This window comes from Terrapene carolina, unplaced genomic scaffold, assembly GCF_002925995.2.
Source record: "Terrapene carolina triunguis isolate 2854851 unplaced genomic scaffold, T_m_triunguis-2.0 Scaffold211, whole genome shotgun sequence".
Taxonomy (NCBI): Eukaryota; Metazoa; Chordata; order Testudines; family Emydidae; genus Terrapene; species Terrapene triunguis.
Window position 1 is genome coordinate 13,570,417 of NW_020664562.1, and position 20,354 is coordinate 13,590,770.

Consider the following 20,354-nt stretch of genomic DNA (forward strand, 5'->3'; position numbering starts at 1 on the left):
AAAAAAAAAAAAAAAAAAAAAAGCGGCCGAGCCGCCCTAGGATTGGGCAGAATGCTGCCTCCAACAATCTGCCGCCCCAAGCACCAGCTTGCTCAGCTGGTACCTGGAGCCAGCCCTGATCATAAAATAACAAGATGGGGAGTCATCCATTTTTTTTTTTAAGGTTACTTTTTTAAAAAGATACAAAAAAGTCACTGCTAAGTGCATCACATTCACAATAGGAAAGTCATTAATGTGCATGAAAAGCATACTTCCGCCATTCCAAAAATACATGAAATTATATTTATTTTATCACTATTGGCATAATGTGTGCAAAAGAGCCTCGGAGCTTGCTAAGATTATATCAGTGCAATTCCACCCTCCTCGCAAATACACAAGTTGAATGGGAAATAATTTTTAACGTGTAAGTGTCAGCACCATATTAAGGCAAACAAAATCAATAATGCAGATTTATTTTTCAGACATTTAATTATACCAATCAACAAGTTTCTGAAAATGTAATTTTTAAATATAAAAAATTAGAATAATAAATTATTTACCTCCTTTTGGAAAAGGAAGAAACGGATGTAGTTGTAAGGTCAGGTTCCCACTCATCAGCAGGATCATAAAATACATCATCAGCTTTGTTACTACCGTTACTCTGAAAGGAGAAGAAAATCCAGTTCCTTTAGCTATGTTAAAGAGAGGAATGGTATAATAAAAGTTTACAATTTATTTGTAAAAAAGTAGGATGGTCTTTAATATTAGCATTTGCCTTTTGAAATAACCTTAAGCAAGCAAACAAACATTTATGTCAACTTGAGACACAAAGGTTTAATGTAAACGGATTGCAATTAACTTGAAGTACTTAACATATTTGTAAATGCTAATGCAGAAAGGTCTCCACAGATTTGTTCCAGGCTACAAACTTTTATGGAGTGTCCACACTAGCCTTTACAAACAAGATAAAAGTTTAGGGAAGACAATGTTATCCAGCATCCTGGATTTGGGAGAGCCAAGGACAAAACTACTTTACAGTTCACTCCCTAAGCCAGAAGCATAAAGACTCAATGCATTTAGATTTCACCAAAGTTTCTTGCATTATTATAACATTTAGAAATACATAACCATTCTAGCCATATTTTTCCATATGTAATAGCACCTGTTCTCTAGTATTGCCAAGACCAAAGCAGGTCCTAACAATAAATATACCTAAACCGAGTTTTGTTATTTGATACACATACATAGAAACAGAATTTCCCCCAACTCCGTCCCCACACCTCCATTTACAAAATTTGAACTAGATAATACTGAAGGAAGAATTCTGGAGCTTTCTTTTTAAATTTCTGATTTCAGATACCTACATGTGTCTGAAGAAATTACCCTTTCAAATGAAAGGGTTTCAGGTTTCACCATTTGAGGGGCAATTTTGTTTGAAAGGTTTGATAAAAGTTACAGAACAACATTTTCCAAACATGAAAAGCCAGTATTTTTTCTGAGAAAATTTTCTGATGGTATTTTTGGGGCTCCAGTAGCACAAATCGTTTTTTTCAAATTCCAAGCTTGCCACTGAGTTAGGCCTGCTCTACACTACAAAGTTAGGTTGACGTGTCAACCTGGTTGTACACTTAAATGTCTCTGCCACTGATGTATGTGCCCCATTACACTAACATAGAAACACCAGCTCCCTGAGCAGCATTGTGCTATGGTCAACGTGCAGAAATCAACACAGCTCAAGTATAGACATGGAGTTACCCATGTCGACCCAAAAAGTCCTCCAGCAGCTGCCCCACAATGCCAGACACTGACTGCTCAGGTCACAATTGTTAACTCCAGGGGTCATGCATGCCAGAAGCCCCCCACCTTTAAAACCCCTCATGTATTTTGAAATGCCTTTTCCTAGTTGTTCAGCTGGGTGAGCACACCTCTATCTGCTCTCCCTTGTTGTATGCAACTTCCCAGCTGACTATGTCAGCTACACACTCCAGATGCACTCCTGCCTGGAGTAGAGAGGAGCTATTTGATCTCCTGGGGCTGCGGGGAGAAGGGCTGTGCAGGCACAGCTCTGAACCAGCTGTAGAAGTGTCAACATCTATGAACAGACTGTTAAGGGGATGCAAGAGAAGAGGGTATGACAAGGACCAGCAGCAGTGTCATATGAAAGCCAAGGAATTGTGGCAAGCCAATCAGAAGGCTAGGGAGGGTAACAATCCATCTGGTGCCGAGTCATAGACCTCCTGCTTAAACCCCACCACCACCCAGCACACCACCTTAGATACCTCTGAGGAGCCTGAGTCACAGGCCCCTGCCATGAGCAGTGAGGAGGATGACGACGATGACAAGGAAGGGGTGGTGGCATATGGGGACAGGTGACCAGGAGGGTCCAGCTGTGTTGCGAGCCGGGACCTGTTTTTGACTCCACTGCAGTTCAGCCAGTCTCTGCAGTTGAGCATAGGCAAACCTGACGTAGGGGAAGGAACCTCAGGTAAGAATGTAAATAAATTTCTCATTACTGTGAGGGCATCCCTAACAGCAGGACACAGCTATCCATTTTGCATTATTTTACTTGTACTACAAGAGGGAGCGGGATGACAAAGAGGTAGAGATGCTATCTGCTATTCATTCCCCTGTAAAGTTAGGGGGGCCATGTGGAGTAGTTTGTTTATGTACACGGGGCTGTTTTTGTAAGTGAATAAAACTCCTTTGTTTTGAAAGTTGTTCATCTTTATTAGTTAACACATGTTGTGTAATGCCTGCTGGCAGTGAAAGTAGTGGTCTCATACACTCGCAACCTATAGGATCAGAGTCAAACAGAGTAGTCGTAATAAGTGTACATCAAGCACACCAACAGGTGATTGTAGCAGGGTGCTGGTGCAAAAGCACCTAATTACCCCTGCTCAGCCTGCTCCAATCAAGAGAAATAGATTGGGGCTGGTGAAACAGACCTGATGCCTGGCCTGCAGATTGGCTCCACCTGCGGGCCTGACAAGCCAGCAGTTATAAGGGCTGGGAGCCAGCAGAAAGGCCAGCCAGGGAAAGGTCAGTCTCCTAGCTGCGGGCTGACTGTAGGAAAAGGGGGAACTAACCCTGCATGCCTTGTATATAGCTCAACACTGGTGGTGGGTGGGAGAACTGTGTGTGTAAATAAAGCCATGGGTGCTGCATAACTGGAGGCCTCTCTGCACTTTAGTGGGACAGCTAGCAGGCCCAGGAAGAGGGGTGGGGCAGTGGACTCGTTACAGTGATACATGCACAGAAGTACAGCAAGCACCACACAATTCTTAACAGGCCTCCAAACTGCAGTGCCAAGTTGAGTACAGTACATGACAGCACATTGCTGTGGCTTGCTGTTAAACTCCTCTTTCAAAGCTCCCTAAGCCATATAGCTCCTCGTTGAGCTCATCTGAAAGCCCTTGAGTCTGGCTGTTCAAACTCAGACGACAGCCACTTCACCACCGCCCCTGCAGCAAGTTTTCCCACTTTGCTTCACAATTATTATGCAGGACAACAGGCAGCTATAACCATTTTGATATTTTTTGCACTGACATCCAATCTGGTGAGTTGACAATCCCAGCGCCTTTTCAATCTACCAAAAGCACATTCAACTGTCATTCTGCACTGCAGTAGTTGAATCTTTCCTTGGTGCTGTCAAGGTTACTGGTGTACAGCTTCTGGCATTTCAATATTGTCAATGGTAATCTGTCAGTTGGGAAGGACGGTCCATACTTGTAGCTTTCTGAACAGTCCTGTGTTCTTAAAGTGTCATGCACCTTCCCTGACCAGCCAACATTGATGCATCCCCAGTGATCCACCAGCACTTGCATAAGCGTGGAAAAAAGACAGTTACCTTTTCCATAACTGATGTTCTTTGAGATGTGTTGCTTATATCCATTCCATAATAGGTGGCGGGGGGAGCCGGTGGCGCCCCTTATACTGCGCCATGCAGGCGCCACTCCAGAGGGCGCCAGAGCCGGTCTGCTGCGGATACTGCTAAGAGAAAAACTTCTGGCATATGGCAAGCACACACACCTAATATGGAATGGACATGAGCAAGCACTAAAAGAAGTAGTTGCCCTTTATGTTGATATACTCTGTAGTAAGGTGAACTAGGGCCAAAACAGGAACGTGCATGCTGTCTATTGCTCCACCGCAGTTTGGGAACCCCTTAACTGAAAAGCCATCCACCATATCCTGCACATAGCAGAGAATCACGGTCCTACATAGCAGGAGATGATTAATGGCCCTGCACTTTTGCATGACAATGGCCCCCCCCAGTGGATTTTCCTACTGACTGGTAGCAATCCAGCATTGCAAATTTCCACAGTGCGATCACCACTTGCTTCTCCACTGTCAGTGCAGCTCTCAGTTTGGTGCCCCTGCACTGGATGGCTTGGGCGAGCTCAGCACACAGATCCAGGAATGTGGCCTTATACATCCAAAAGTTCTGCAGCCACTGCTCATCATCCCAAATCTGCATTATGATGCAATGCCACCACTCAGTGCTCATTTCTTGGTCCCAGTAGTGGCACTCCACCATTTGCAGCGGTTCTGTGAATGCCACCAACAACCTTGAATTGGTTCGTGCTATGTCCCACAGCAAAGTGACTGCCAGGAAATCATCCCCACGGTTCTTCTTTGCAGCTCTGCAAATACTGGAGAATCGTGCATCCTGTGCTTTCAACACCCAGGACAACAGTGCAGAGCTGTGCAAGCCCCATACTCGCTCAGAGATGACAGACAGCGACAAGTCTCACACACGTTCATGGAAATTGAAAATGGGCAATAAAAATTATGGGATACAGATATTATGGGATGAGTACACTACATTATGGGAAGTTGACCCTTTGCTCTCAGTCACTTTTGCACTAGCTGTTTCTGCCCCACCTTGCTTTGCCAAAACTACCCAAAAGAGAGCACACTGAGTGTTACACTTTGGGATACCTCCCTATGGTGCACTGCACATTGACACAAGCACTCCTGGTGAGTACACACAGTACTGACCCAAGCAGCCAAGTATGCACATACACAGGAGATATACTAACCGTAGTGGCTGTATGCTGAGTCAGCAAAGCTTTGTAGTGTAGACATGGCCTGAATGCTCCATCAGAATTAGTGTTTTTGAAATGTTTGAAGAAATTTCATTTAGAAACAGCAAAAATCAAAAAAAATGTGATTATAAACTTGACATAGCACATTGTTTTCTACTAATTTGTCAACAATGCATGAGGCTGTGCACAAGTAGGGGCATTGCCAGCAGATCGAGGGACGTGATCATTCCCCTCTATTCGACATTGGTGAGGCCCCATCTGGAGTACTGTGTCCAGTTTTGGGAACCACTCTACAAGAAGGATGTGGAAAAATTGTAAAGAGTCCAGCGGAGGGCAACAAAAATGATTAGGGGGCTGAAGCACATGATTTATGAGGAGAGGCTGAGGGAACTGGGATTGTTTAGTCTGCAGAAGAGAAGAATGAGGGGGGATTTGATAGCTGTTTTCAACTACCTGAAAGGGGGCTCCAAAGAGGATGGATCTAGACTGTTCTCAGTGGTATCAGATGAGAGAACAAGGAGTAATGGTCTCAAGTTGCAGTGGGGGAGGTTTAGGTTGGATATTAGGAAAAACTTTTTCACTAGGAGGGTGGTGAAGCACTGGAATGGGTTACCTAGGGAGGTGGTGGAATCTCCTTCCTTAGAGGTTTTTACGGTCAGGCTTGACAAAGCCCTGGCTGGGATGATTTAGTTGGGAATTGGTCCTGCTTTGAGCAGGGGGTTGGACTAGATGACCTCCTGAGGTCCCTTCCAACCCTGATATTCTATGATTCTATTCTATGAAAATAAATGTTGAAAGGAAAAAAGAACAAGTGTGCATATATCCAGAGCATCACACACTGAAGCACGTATAGACTAAGACACACTGTTTTATGATCCCACTTGATAGCTTTGGACCCTTCCTGCACTGCAGCCAGCTCTCACCTCTGAATACCATTTACTATGTTTGTTTTAGTATGCAATTAGATTACACCCTCACATATTGCACACACTGAAGAAAAGATACTGCACTCTGCAAAGCTCCTGAAATGAACTGGAATGCAGCAGAAAGACGACACTCTGTGCCCCTTTTGTTGCCCTCTTAAAAATGGAAGGAACTTGAAGAGGCCCAGCAGGTTGGGTGGATTTTTTTACTAGACTTCCTAAGCTACCCATTCTAAAACTTTCCACAATGTATAAATCCATGGTGCTCTTTAGGACATATTGTCCTAGAACATGGGCAATTTGCACTGCGCTTGTATGTTTATAAACAATTGTACAAAGATGGGTTTATTTGCTCTGACACATTTTCTTCCCCCACAGACCAAGGCCAACCATTTTAACTTTGATATGCAATGGGAAAAGAAGTTTCATATAGACAAAACTAAATAAAAAGGGCAATATAATTGTGAAGGTGTTGTCTGCCTTCATGAAATTTCAAATTCTAAAAGTTTTTTTAAATACATACAACCGTGGAGTCAAATACAGATACCTTTCTTCTTTTTTCCTGCCCCCCCTCTTCCTTTGCACATGCTCCTCTTATGTACAAAGCATTAACATTAACACCATCTATCCCAATACAAAATACTGCACATACAAAGGGAACAAGGTATAAATTCTATAGTCTGTCTAAAGGAGATGTAATTAGAGTGATGGAGATTTTTGCTGCATTTAACTAATATAGTTTAAAGAACAGTTTTTTAGGAGACAGATGTTTTACATTGAAAAAAATGTCTTCCCCAGCCCTTGAAAATCTAAGATTGCACATGAAAACAAGGATCTGCCTGAATGTCAAATTATGTGTTTGACTAGCAAGATCAAAAAATTAGTGAAAATTTGAAAAAAAAATCCTTAAGACCTTTTATAATTGATATTTTCTCAGAATGTATGAGCACGCACGCACATACAACAGTTACAAACATGGGTCCAAGTCCAGAAGTCATTACTCAGTTTTTACTAAGTAAATGAGAGCTTTAGCTAAGGAAGGATGGAGTAAAAACTAAAACGCGTAAAACTGAGTAAAAACTAGGATTTCCCCTACTGTACATAAAAAGCACAGATGTTTAGTTCATTAAAATCTGACAAATTCTGAATCTAACTTTAATTGATTTCATCAATATCTTAGATTAAATGTTTACAATTAGTGAAGTTTTTCTTCAGTTCTTACAGACCTCATAGAGTTCTTTCATTGCTGCTAGCTTATATTCAAACTTCTCCGGGCTCCAGAAAGTTGCAATTCCCAGCTTGAGGTTACGAACCAGCACTTTAACAGAAGGTCCAGTGCCATCTCCTTGTTCTGATATATCATGTCTAATTAAAAAAAAAATACAAAAGCCATGATCACCAAAATTAACAAAAGAGTGGACTAGTGGAACACTATGAGGCTAATAGTTTGCCAATAGGCAAAGATTACTTTTGAAAAATTTGGCTTGCTTAAGTAACAAATAATATCAAGGGGCTAATTAAAATAGAATCATAGAACTGGAAGGAACCTCTAGAGGTCATCTAGTCCAGTCCTCCGCACTAGATGGCAGGACTAAGTATTATCTAGACCATTCCTGAGAGGTGTTTGTCTAACCTGCTCTTAAAAATCTCCAATGATAAAGATTCCACAACCTCCCTAGGCAATTTATTCTAGTGCTTAACCACCCTAACAGTTAGGAAGTTCTTCCTAATGTCCAACCTAAACCTCCCTTGCTGCAATTTAAGCCCATTGCTTCTTGTCCGATCCTCAAGAGGTTAGGAAAAACAATTTTTCTTCCTCCTCTTTGTAACAACAGTTTTCAAATATGTAAAAGGTTATGTCCCCTCTCAGTCTTCTCTTTTCCAGACTAAACAAACCCAATTTTTTCCATCTTCCCTCATAGGTCATGTTTTCTAGACCTTTAATCATTTTTGTCACTCTTCTCTGGACTCTCTCCAATTTGTCCACATCCTTCCTGAAATGTGGACCCAGAACTAGACACAATACTCCAATTGAGGCCTAATCAGAGTGGAGTATAGTGGAAGGATTACTTCTCATGTCTTGCTTACAACACTCCTAATACAGGAGTAATCAGGTTGGTTCTGTAAAATTTTCTTGTAATACAGTCAGATTCAAGGGAGAAATTCCAAAATAGTATACAAGATCATGGCTCTTGAGAAGCTTTAAATAGAAGTTTCTCTGTCGTGTATTTATTATAAATCAGTTGACTCAAAATAGCTTGCAAACCAACAGGTTTGAGTTAAGAGTATTAAGCAAAAGTCTTCTAAGAAAAAGATACGCTCATTCCACATCCAACACCAAATTTAGTTATTTTTTTACACGTGCCTTGTGTGTGAATTAGGTAACTCACCTGCCGAAGACTGTGTGCTTTCCTAATTTGCTACTAATGGTATTGGCCTCCTGGATCATCAGAGAGAGTTTCATAGAATTCCAGTTAGGCTTAACTAAATAAAAAACACATAAGATTATGGTCGACTGGATCAAACATAATGAAATGATTCCAGACCAAAAAAGGAGACCTTTAAAGGAGTTCGGTGGACAAGGCAGTCTCACGGACTTCCAATTTACTGAAAACACTAAAAGACAGCTCACACTTTCAAAGGATATTTCAAAACTGGAATGCCATTTAAATCATTGTAGGTATCATATTTGCATGGTTTTAGAAACAAATACATTTTACCTTTCTGCTCTGGTCCTCCAGCCTCCACAACTGTGTTTCCTGCTCTTTCCCACAAAGCCTAGACCGTCTGATGATGGGAGAACCTTTGGTCTGCTGAGGAAGTACGCTAATCTACATGTTTCTGTGTTTGTTCACCCAGCCCAACTAAATATGAACGAAGTATCACTCTAGCGCTGCCTGATGTGCATGTCTCAAGAAGGGCAAGGATCGCATCCCAACAATAAAGATGAAAATCTTATAACTTCAATACCACTGAGATAACGTGTTGGGGTAAGAGATTAAGCTACTAGGATCCCATCTCAACCAGAAATGCAGCAATTTTCTCACAAGAAGGATAGTGAAAACAGAGACTAAAGAGGTCTCTCTGCCAGAAAGTAAACCTCCCAGCAAGCGGGAAGAGAAGAGGAGAAAGCCTCTCTCTCCATTGCCAGACAGCAGAGGAAATAATGATGAATTGAAAGTTACACTGTACACCAGGGGTGGCCAACCTGAGCCTGAGAAGGGGTCAGAATTTACCAATATACATTGCCAAAGAGCCACAGTAATATGTCAGCAGCCCCCCCACCTGCTCCCCAGCCCCCAGTGCCTCCTGCCTGCTGGCAGCCCCCACCAAATCAGCGCCTACTCCCCCCTCCCACCACAATCAGCTGTTTCACCTGTGCAGGAGGCTATGGGGGGAGGGAGGGGGGAGCGAGGGCATGCAAGGCTCAGGTGAAGGGGCCATGGGGCAAAGCAGGGGTTGAGCAGTGTGCACCCCCAAGCACATTGGAAAGTTAGCATCTATAGCTCCAGCCCTGGAATCAGTGCCTAGGTAAGGAGCTGCATATTAACCCCTGAAGAGCCGCATGTGGCTTTGGAGCCACAGGTTGGCCACCCCTGCTGTACACAATCTCTCTCTCTCCCCCTTCCCCCCCCAACACACACATACTAGTTATAGATTTATTCCCATTTCCACGATTCTGCTGAAGAGTTTCTATTTCTTTAGCAATTTTCTGCTTCTCAGCCTCCAGAGCTTCAAGAATCTTTGCATGACGAATAGTATGATCTTCTAAAGCCTAAAGAAAAGACATATAGATCCATCCATGACAATGTTTTTACAAGAAGCAAAGGATAAAATGGGGTGAGAGGTTATTTTATCTTTTGAGGCTGCATGCTTTACAATAAACTTCTCTTTGATCCGATCCCTCTACTACATCAGTTAAGACAACACAAATTCTACCAATTTTCATTGCTTGCTTAAATTCTGACATGTATATGTTGGAGCATTTATTATTTAAATGGGACTACTGAATTCAAGAAAAAGGGAACAGCATTTTCTATCAATTATTTTAAAAAGAAAAAAATCTATCATCGAAGTTTAAAGATGAAAGAAAATGTGCACTAGCAGTCATGGAAAATGACGACGTTTTGGTGTCTACTGCAGTCAGCAAATGTAGAAACCTAACCTGGGTCAAAATGTAAGGTATTACATCTATTAATACGATTTAGGAATAATTCCTCATTTTCAGGGGTGCTGTCAAGTCTCCTTTCATGTTTTTATCTGAGGAAACAAGTTTTGAAAGTATTCTGGCTCCCTCAGATATTTCCCCAAATACTTAACATTCTAGACATTGCTTGCACTTATGCCTGAGTCCATCATTTTTGGTGAGCTCAACATTCCCCTAAGTTTGGAATATCAGCAACCCAGCCCCCATTACATAAAATTATAGCTGACCTTGTTATTTCTGATTTCCCAAATAGCAGCTGATTTAATAAGAGGGCAGTAAATGAGACACATCTGTCTTAAAATCATTTTGGAAAGGACTATTTTTAAGAAAGCCAATGAAGTTAATTAATACTATAAAGGTTTGTTTAAATATATGATTGATCAGACAAAATGCATGTTTTAAAATTACCTGTCTGGTGGCTAATGTCTCCATTTCCAGACGCTTCTTGCTGAAATGTACTTCCAACTCAAGATGTTGCTTTGCTTTTTCCAGTTCTTGTATTTTGTTAGCAGTCTGCTGGTTATTCATTTCCTGAATTTGTTTCTTATGAGATTCTTCTCTCTAAAAAAAAAAAAGGACAGAATGAATGGGGTATGGAAAAATCACATGCTTCAGCTCATCCAACCCGTTCGCTAAAGATGGATATTAGAGTTTGTTCTTCTTTCAGTCCATGAAAGATTTATGGCCACTATACATTACAGAGATAAAGTCACTTTCTCAGCAATGGGAGATTATATCCCAGTCAATGAACATCAACTGTTATACCCTATAGTACAGAAGCGGGCAAACTACGGCCCGCGGGACCGTCCTGCCTGGACCTTAAGCTCCCGGCCGGGGAGGCTAGCCCCCAGGCCCTCCCCTGCTGTCCCCCCTCCCCTGCAGCCTCAGCTCGCTGTGCTGCCAGCGCTCTGGGCGGTGGGACTGCAAGCTCCTGCCGGGCAGCATGGCTGCGAGCGCCGCTGGCCTGCCCCGGTGCTCTAGACTATGCGGCAGTGTGGCTGGCTCTGGCTAGGCGGTGCGGCTGCCAGTCTGGTGCTCTGAGCAGCATGGTAAGGGGGCAGGGGGATTCGATAAGGGGCAGGGAGTCCCGGGGGGCAGTCAGGGGACAGGGGTGTGGATAGGGGTGGGGGCAGTCAGGGGACAGTGAGCAGGGGGGTTGGATAGTGGGTGGGGTACTGGGGGGCGGTTAGGGGCAGGAGGTCCCGGGAGGGGGCAGTCAGGGGACAAGAAGCAGGGGGGTTGGATGGGTTGGGGCTTCTGAGGGGGGCAGGAAGTGGGAAGGGGCAGGGGCTAGGCTGTTTGGGGAGGCACAGCCTTCCCCACCCGGCGCTCCATACAGTTTCGGAATCCCAATGTGGCCCGCAGGCCAAAAAGTTTGCCCACCCCTGCTATAGTACATTTGCTGAGAAGTAAAGTATCATAAATTTATCACTTTGCCACCATATATTATTCTCTATTAATTATATCAAGCCAGCATACCCTGAAAATTGTATCCTGCTTGTAACAATCCTTGCCCCAAGGCACATGCAAACTAGCAGAACAGCAAATACAAGAAAGAATGAAAACCCCATGCAAAAAGAGTGCATTATAGCTGGAATACTTTGTGCAATAGGTGGCCTTTTATAAGTGTTTCAAAGGAGGGGAGAGAGCGAGCCAGGGATTCAGCTGTTCAGGCATGCGAGACAGCATGAAAGGCTACACAATCCACCTTTTTGTTTAATTATGCAAAGCAATTTACCAGTTCTGCTTCTAGTGATTTTATCTTGCTTTCGTAAACTTTTTGTTGAGAAATAAGTTCTTGTTGAGCCATCTCTTTTGCAACCTGGATACCTTGCATCATTTCTTCCTTGGCTTTCAGTCGTGCCTCTTCAATTTCTGATTCAAGTCTGGAAGTAGTGAGCAACTTAAATTAAAATGTTAGCTTTTAACCTTTTTTAGTATGTTGCATATGAGTTAAAAAGAGTAACAAATGCTATATTCATTACTTTATTACTTCGGTCAAACGTGAAATTTAGATCTAAAAACCTCTCATTTTAATTGTGGTGGGTGTGCTAAGTTTTTGTAAAAAGCAACAGAGGGTCCTGTGGCACCTTTAAGACTAACAGAAGTATTGGGAGCATAAGCTTTCGTGGGTAAGAACCTCACTTCTTCAGATGCAAGTTTTTGTAGTTTATTGATTATCTGTTCTCACCTCCCCCGGGGAGAAAATCACACACAAGAAGGAAAAAGACTTTTTAGCCACAGCTGCTACATTTTGGGCAATTCGATCATTAGAAACATAGATAGCTGGGTTTGCGATGATCAGGAGAACCGCATGGTGACTTGCCTGTCTGGTGCGAAGGTTGCGGATCTCTCAAGACATCTAGATAGGCTTATGTGTAGAGTTGGGGAGGAGCCAGTGGTCGTGGTACATGTAGGTACCAACAACATGGGGAAGGATAGGAGAGAGGTCCTGGAGGCCAAATTTAGGCTTCTAGATAAGAGATTGAAGTCCAGGACCTCCATGGTAGCATTCTCAGAAATGCTTCCAGTTCAACGCGCAGGGCCAGTTAGATAGGGAGAACTGCAGGGTCTCAATGCGTGGATGAGACGATGGCGTAGGGAGAAGGAGTTTAGATTTATTAGGAACTGGGGAAGCTTTTGGGAGAGGGAGAGCCTATACAGGAAGGATGGGCTCCACTTAAACCAAAACGGAACCAGATTGCTGAAGCTTAAAATTAAAAAAAGTCGTAGAACAGTTTTTAAACTAGGGGCTGGGGGAAAGCCGACAGGTGCGGAAGAGCATGTGGTATGGACATGTCTTAGGGGAGGATCTATAAATGGAGTTTCCCTATGTCCTAATAAGAAGGAGAGGATGGAAAATGATGAAATAGAGGGAGGATCTGATGAGAAAGTCAAATGAAAAAAGTCCCATTCAATTACATCATGCAATAGGGAACAGCCAAAAAATGAAAAGTTTTTAAAATGCTTATATACCAATGATAGAAGTCTAAATAGTAAGATGGGTGAACTAAAGTGCCTAATATTAAATGAGGATATTGATATAATAGACATCACAGAAATCTGGTGGAATGAGGATAATCAATGGGACACAGTAATACCAGGGTACAAAATAGATCAGGACAGAAAAGGCCGTGCTGGTGGGGGAGTGGCACTATATGTGAAAGAAAGCGTAGAATCAAATGAAATAAAAATCTTAAATGAACTAAATTGTACTATAGAATCTCTATGGATAATAATTCCATGCTTGAAAAATAAGAATTATAGCAGTAGGGCTATATTACAGACCACCTGACCAGAATGGTGTTAGTGACTCTGAAATGCTCAGGGAGATTAGAGAGGCTATTAAAATAAAAAAAAACTCAATAATAATAATGGGGAATTTCAACTATCCCCATATTGACTGGGTACATATCACCTCAGGAAGGGATGCTGAGATTAAGTTTCTTGACACCTTAAATGACTGCTTCTTGGAGCAGCTAGTCCTGGAACCCACAAGAGGAGAGGCAATTCTTGATTTAGTCCTAAGTGGAGCACAGGATCAGGTCCAAGAGGTGAACATAGCTGGACCTCTTGGTAATAGTGACCATAATATAATTAAATTTAACATCCCTGTGGCAGGGAAAACTCCACAGAGGCCCAACACTATAGCATTTAATTTCAGAAAGAGGAACTACACAAAAATGAGGAGGTAAGTGAAACAGAAATTAAAAAGGTACAGTACCAAAAGTAAAATCCCTGCAAGCTGCGTGGAAACTTTTGAAAGACACCATAATAAAGGCTCAACTTAAATGTATACCCCAATTTAAAAAACATAAGAGAACCAAAGAAGAGCCACCGTGGTTAAACAACAAAGTAAAAGAAGCAGTGAGAGGCAAAAAGGCATCCTTTAAAAAGTGGAAGATAAATCTGTGACGTTGCAGTCTATATAATTATTTTAAAAATATGCTAATAAGTGAATATAATGTAACTGGAATATGCTTTATGCAAAAGGTCTCTTGTAAGGTATTACAAAGCTTATAATCTACTGAGTGTGATCATCCTATTTGTATAAATGTACCACTTTTGTATTTAAAACTAGAAATATGAAATATAACTCTGAGGGCCTATTGTAATTATGCAAAGTGTGGGCCATTAATGGTGGTTTGGAATCTTGATGACTCCCATTAACCAGGACAATTGTCTGCAGATGGGTGTGCTTTACCTGTAAGTCTTCCTGTATACCTGTGTGCTGGCAAGTGGGCAATGAAGTCTTGCAGTGACATGTGATCATGTCACCTGAACTGAAATCCATCTTTAACCTGGTGTCTTTCCATTGAGAAGGAGGGGGTGGGAACCCAGAGAGAGACAAAGGGTTCCCGCCTTATGCAAAAGATATATAAAGGGGTGGAACAGAACAAAGGGAGGAGATCGGCCATCATGAAGAATCCCCTAGCTACCACCTGAGCTGGAACAAGAGCTGTACCGGGGAAAGAGTTGTGCCCAGGCCTGGAAGGTGTCCAGTGTGAGGAAAAAACTTACTGAAGCATCTCTGAGGGTAAGATTATCTGTATTCAGTTTGATTAGACATAGATTTGCAAGTTTTATTTTATTTTGCTTGGTAACTTACTTTGTTCTGTCTGTTAGTACTTGAAACCACTTAAATCCTACTTTCTGTATTTAATAAAATCACTTTTTTCTTATTAATTAACTTAGAGTATGTATTAATACCTGGGGGAGCAAACAACTGTGCATCTCTCTCTATCAGTGTTATAAAGGGCGAACAATTTATGAGTTTACCCTGAATACGCTTTATACAGGGTAAAACGGATTTATTTGGGTTTAGACTCCATTGGGAGTTGGGCATCTGAGTGTTAAAAACAGTAACACTTCTGTTAGCTGCTTTCAGGTAAACCTGCAGCTTTGGGGCAAGTAATTCAGACCGTGTGCCTGTGTTGGAGCAGACAGGAGTGTCTGGCTCAGCAAGACAGGGTGCTGGGGCCCTGAGCTGGCAGGAAAGGCAGGGGTAGAAGTAGGCTTGGCACATGGGGTGTCAGCTCCCAAGGGGGGGTTCTGTGATCTAACCCATCACAAAATCCTAATGAGGAAAATAGAAAAGAGCATAAACTCACACAAATGAAGTGTAAAAATATAATTAGAAAGACCAAAAAAAAAAAATTTGACGAACAGCTAGCCAAAGACTCAAAAAGGAACAGTAAAAAAAAATTTTAAATACATCAGAAGCAGAAAGCCTGCTAAACAACTAGTGGGGCCACTGGACGATCGAGATGCTAAAGGACCACTCAAAGATGATGAGGCCATTGCGGACAAACTAAATGAAATCTTTGCATCGGTCTTCACTGTTGAGGATGTGAGGGAGATTCCCAAACCTGAGCCATTTTTTGGGGGGTGACAGATCTGAGGAACTGTCCCAAATTGAGGGGTCATTAGAGGAGATTTTGGAACAAATTGATAAACTAAACAGTAATAAGTCTCCAGCACCTGATGATGTTCACCCAAGAGTTCTGAAGGAACTCAAATGTGAAATTGCAGGACTACTAACTGTCATCTGTAACCTATCATTTAAACCAGCTTCTGTACCAAATGACTGGAGGATAGCTAATGTGATGCCAATTTTTAAAAAGGGCTCCAGAGGTGACCCTGGAAACTACAGGCCAGTAAGCCTCACTTCGGTATCGGGCAAAACGGTTGAAATTATCATAAAGAACAAAATTGTCAGACACATAGATGAACATAATTTGTTGGGAAATAGTAAACATGGTTTTTGTAAAGGGAAATCATGCCTCACCAATCTACTAGAATTCTTTAAGGGGGTCAACAAGCATGCAGACAAAGGAGATCCAGTGGATATAGTGTATTTAGTTTTTCAGAAAGCTTTTGACAAGGTCCCTCACCAAAGGCTCTTAAGCAAAATAAGCAGTCTTGGGATAAGAGGGAAGGTTCTCTCATGGATTGTAACTGGTTAAAAGATAGGAAACAAAGGGTAGGAGTAAATGGTCAGTTTTCAGAATGGAGAAAGGTAAAGAGTGGGGTCCCCCAGGGATCTGTACTGGGCCCAGTCGTATTTAACATATTCATAAACAATCTGGAAAAAGGGGTAAATGGTGAGATGGCAAAATTTGTGGATAATACAAAACTACTCAAGAGAGTTAAGTCCCAGGCAGGCTGCGAAGAGCTACAAAAGAATCTCACACAACTGTGTGATTGGGCAACAAAATGGCAGATGAAATTTAATCTTGATAAATGCAAAGTAATGCACATTGGAAAACATAATCCTAACTATACATATACAATGATGGGTCTAAATTAGCTGTTACCACTCAAGAAAGAGGTCTTGGAGTCATTGTGGATAGTTCTCTGAAATCATCGACTCAATGTGCAGCGGCAGTCAAAAAACCGAACAGAATGTTGGGAATCATCAAGAAAGGGATAGATAAGACAGAAAATATCATATTGCCTCTATATAAATCCATGGTACGCACACACCTTGAATACTGCGTGCAGTTGTGGTCGCCCCATCTCAGAAAAAAGATATACTGGAATTGGAAAAGGTTCAGAAAAGGGTAACAAAAATGATTAGGGGTATAGAACGGCTTCCGTATGAGGCGAGATTAATAAGACTGACTTTTCAGCTTGGAAAAGAGGCGCCTGGATGGGATATGATAGAGGTCTATAAAATCACAAGTGGTATAGAGAAAGTAAATAAGGGAGTGTTATATACTCCTCCTCATAATACAAGAGCAAGGGGCTACCTTTTCCAGAGGGTGTTGCAAAGGCCAATACTATAACGGGGTTCAAAAAGGGAGCGAGATAGATTCATGGAAGATAGCCATTGATGGACCTATTAGCCAGGAATGGTGTCCCTAGCCTCTGTTTGCCAGAAGCTGGGATTGGGTGACAGGGCATGGATCACTTGATGAAAACCTGTCTGTTCATTCCCTTTGGGGCACCTGCCATTGGCCACTGTCAGAGGACAGGATACTGGGCTTGATGGACCTTTGGTCTGATCCAGTATGGCTGTTCTTATGTTATGTTCTTTATGCCTATTTTACTGCATTTGGTTTCAAGAACTGTTTTATTGAGAATCTTTCACAAATAGTATCTGCTGTAGAAACTCACAAATCTACAGTCACATGGATTAGAAGAGCCAAACTTTAAATCATTGAGGAATGCAGATTTCCAAGTGCCATGGGTGGAGCTAGTGGGCTGATAGCATGCTTTCTGTGGACCAACAGGGTGCCACATCACACACACCCTAGTCCCACCTTAGCACCTCATACTACCACTTACAGCTGGATACAAATGTTGTTCACCATCCTCTTTGTGTTGTTGCTGCTCTATAAAAGGTAAGGTACTCTGTGCTCTTACACTGATCTAATCAGAGTGGGAAGAGAAAGCCTGCAGCCAGAAGAGGAGGTTACTCACCCTGTGCAGTAACTGACGTTCTTCGAGATGAGTGTCCCTGTGGGTGCTCCGCTCCAGGTGTTGGTGCGTCCCTGCGCCTTCGCTCGGAGATTTTTCGTAGCAGTACTCGTACTGGCCACGCATGCGCAGAGGCTGCCCCCCGCTGTGAGTCTAGGATAATAGTACGCATGCGTGGCCAATCTCCTCAGTTCCTTCTCTACAACGGAGGCTACCCCAACTCCGAAGTAGAGGGGAGGAGGGTGGGTAGTGGAGCACCCACAGGGACACTCATCTCAAAGAACGTCAGTTACTGCACAGGGTGAGTAACCTCCTCTTCTTCGAGAGAGATGTTCCTGTGGGTGCTCCACTCCAGGTGACTTAAAAGCCGTGTATCTTAAGGAGGTAGGGACTTCGGATCTGATAGGAACGCCGTAGGTAGTACAGCCCTGCCCAAACGTATATCAGATAGAGGGCCTTGAGTAAGGGCATAGTGTTTAACAAATGTGTGCTCAGAGGACCAGGTGGCTGCTTTACAGGTATCAGCCAGGGGAACTTTGCGTAAGAATGCTACAGAGGCAGCCATAGATCTAGTGGAGTGTATTCTGATGCCATCTGGAGGTGTAACTTTCTTCATCTGATAGCACAACCGGATGCACTGAGAAATCCAGTTCGAAAGTCTCTGGGTAGAAATAGGCGTACCTTTGGAGCGCTCCGCGGTGGAGACAAAAAGTCTGGAAGAATTTCTAAAAGGTTTGGTTCTATCCAAATAGAAGGACAAGGCCCTGCGTACATCTAGCGTATGCATTGAGGCTTCGAACGAGTTTGCATGTGGCTTCGGGAAAAAGGTCGGAAAGTGTATCGGCTCATTAATGTGGAATGACGAGTGTACCTTAGGAAGAAAATTGGGGTGTAACCTGAGGGTAACCTTGTCTTAGAAAAATAGCGTATATGGTGGGTCTGCCATAAGAGCTGCTATTTCTCCTGCCCGTCTGGCGGAGGTAATTGCCACTAAAAATGCTGTTTTCATCGAGAGGTGTAAAAGGGAGCACGTGGCTAGGGGTTCAAATGGTTGTTGAGTTAGGCAAGATAGTACTAGATGAAGGTCCCACGGGGTGGTAGGTGGTTTAATGTCTGGGTATAGGGTTTGGAGTCCCTTGAGGAAGCGCTTGGTGATAGGATGAGCAAATACAGAAGAATCATCAATTTTGTCATGAAAAGTTGTAATAGCAGCTAAATGGACCCTGATGGAGCTGAAAGAAAGGCCGGATTGCTTAAGGTCCAATAGGTAGTCAAGTATGAGCGGAAGAGATGCTGCCGTGGGACCAAGTTGTTTAGCTGAACACCAGTGTGTGAATCGTTTCCACTTACGTAGATAGGTGGTGCGAGTAGATTGTGTTCTGCTATGTAGGAGCACTCTTTGAACTTGTTCAGCGCAATCTAGTTTGCTTTGGGAGAACCATGTAGGAACCATGCTTTGAGGTGAAGCATGGATAGGTTGGGGTGGAGAAAATGGCCGTGTTGTTGTGATAGGAGGTTCGGGATGAGAGGCAAGGGGATTGGTGGTCGAATCGACATTTTGGTGAGAAACGGAAACCAGGGCTGTCTGGGCCACAATCGATGGTAAGTCATATGGATCGGAGAGCTTCGTCGAACGTTGAAGCTTTGAGGAGGCAATCGTCTAGGTAAGGAAATATTACGACCCCTTGTTTTCTGAGGTAGGCTGTAACTACGGCTAGGATTTTGGAAAAAACACGGGGGGCCATGGACAGTCCGAAGGGGAGAACCCTGTATTGGAAATGTGTGGAGCCGAGAGTAAAACGTAGGAATCGTCTGTGGGACGGGTGTATAGTCACATGAAAATAGGCGTCCTGTAGGTCGAGGGCTGAAAACCAGTCGCCCTGCTCCAGCGCTGGATTATAGTGGTGAGAGTGACCATCTTGAACTTTTGCTTTTTGACAAATTTGTTGAGCCGCCTGAGGTCAAGGATTGGTCGCCATCCCCCATTTTTCTTCTCTGTTAAGAAATAATGGGAGTAAAAACCCTGCCCTCTGTGTCGTTCTGGCACAGTTTGTACTGCTCCCAGTTGAAGGAGATGCTGCACTTCTTGGAAGAGTAGTCGCTCGTTAGATGGGTCCCTGAAGAGGGACGGGGAGGGTGGGAAAGGAAGGGGATGGCGTATCCAATTGTAACTACCTCTATGACCCATTTGTTGGATGTAATTTTCTGCCATTGATGAGAGAATGGTCATAGCAGTGTCCAAAGATAGGTGTGCCGGCTGAAGTGGGAACGCTGTTTTCTAAACCCTCGACCAATGCTTCAAAACTGCCTATTAGTTGGAGGGGGTTGCGGCGCCCCTGTAGAGTTAGGACGACGACACTGGAATCTTGGTCTTTGGCGTTGTTGTTGCTGTTGTTGCTCCTGTGGTCTATAGGAGTGTTGTGTAAATGCGGGGTAGCGTGGGCGTTGATAAGGTTGATATCTATATTGTCGTCTTCTGGTCGCAGGTGGCTGGAGGCCTAGGGACCGGAGGGTTGCCCTTGCATCCTTCATCGAATGAAGCACGTCGTTTGTGGTGGAGGCAAAAAGTTTTTCCCCGTCAAAGGGAAGATCTTCAATGGTGCTCTGGACCTCTCCAGGAAAGAAGGAGGAGGAGAGCCATGAACCCCGTCGCATGACCACTGCTGTGGCAGTCGACCTTGCTGCAGTGTTAGCTACATCGAGGGCCGCTTGGAGAGCGGTACGTGATATGGTTTGTCCCTCGGAAACCAGAGCTGTGAATTGTTGTTTCTTCTG

At 43.2% G+C, this 20,354-nt stretch overlaps 1 protein-coding gene across 1 annotated transcript in view; it reads right to left on the reverse strand.

Annotated features, from left to right (window-relative positions):
• Positions 1–20,354, reverse strand: part of KIF14 (kinesin family member 14) — a 92,371-nt gene that overhangs the window by 34,342 nt on the left and 37,675 nt on the right. Inside the window, exons 16-21 of the mRNA XM_024213054.2 lie at positions 11,896–12,043; positions 10,566–10,718; positions 9,599–9,725; positions 8,341–8,434; positions 7,177–7,315; positions 540–640 (exon numbers count right to left, since the gene is read on the reverse strand). Of these exons, the coding sequence (XP_024068822.2) occupies positions 540–640; positions 7,177–7,315; positions 8,341–8,434; positions 9,599–9,725; positions 10,566–10,718; positions 11,896–12,043 (762 nt within the window). The remainder of the gene's footprint in view (positions 1–539; positions 641–7,176; positions 7,316–8,340; positions 8,435–9,598; positions 9,726–10,565; positions 10,719–11,895; positions 12,044–20,354) is intronic.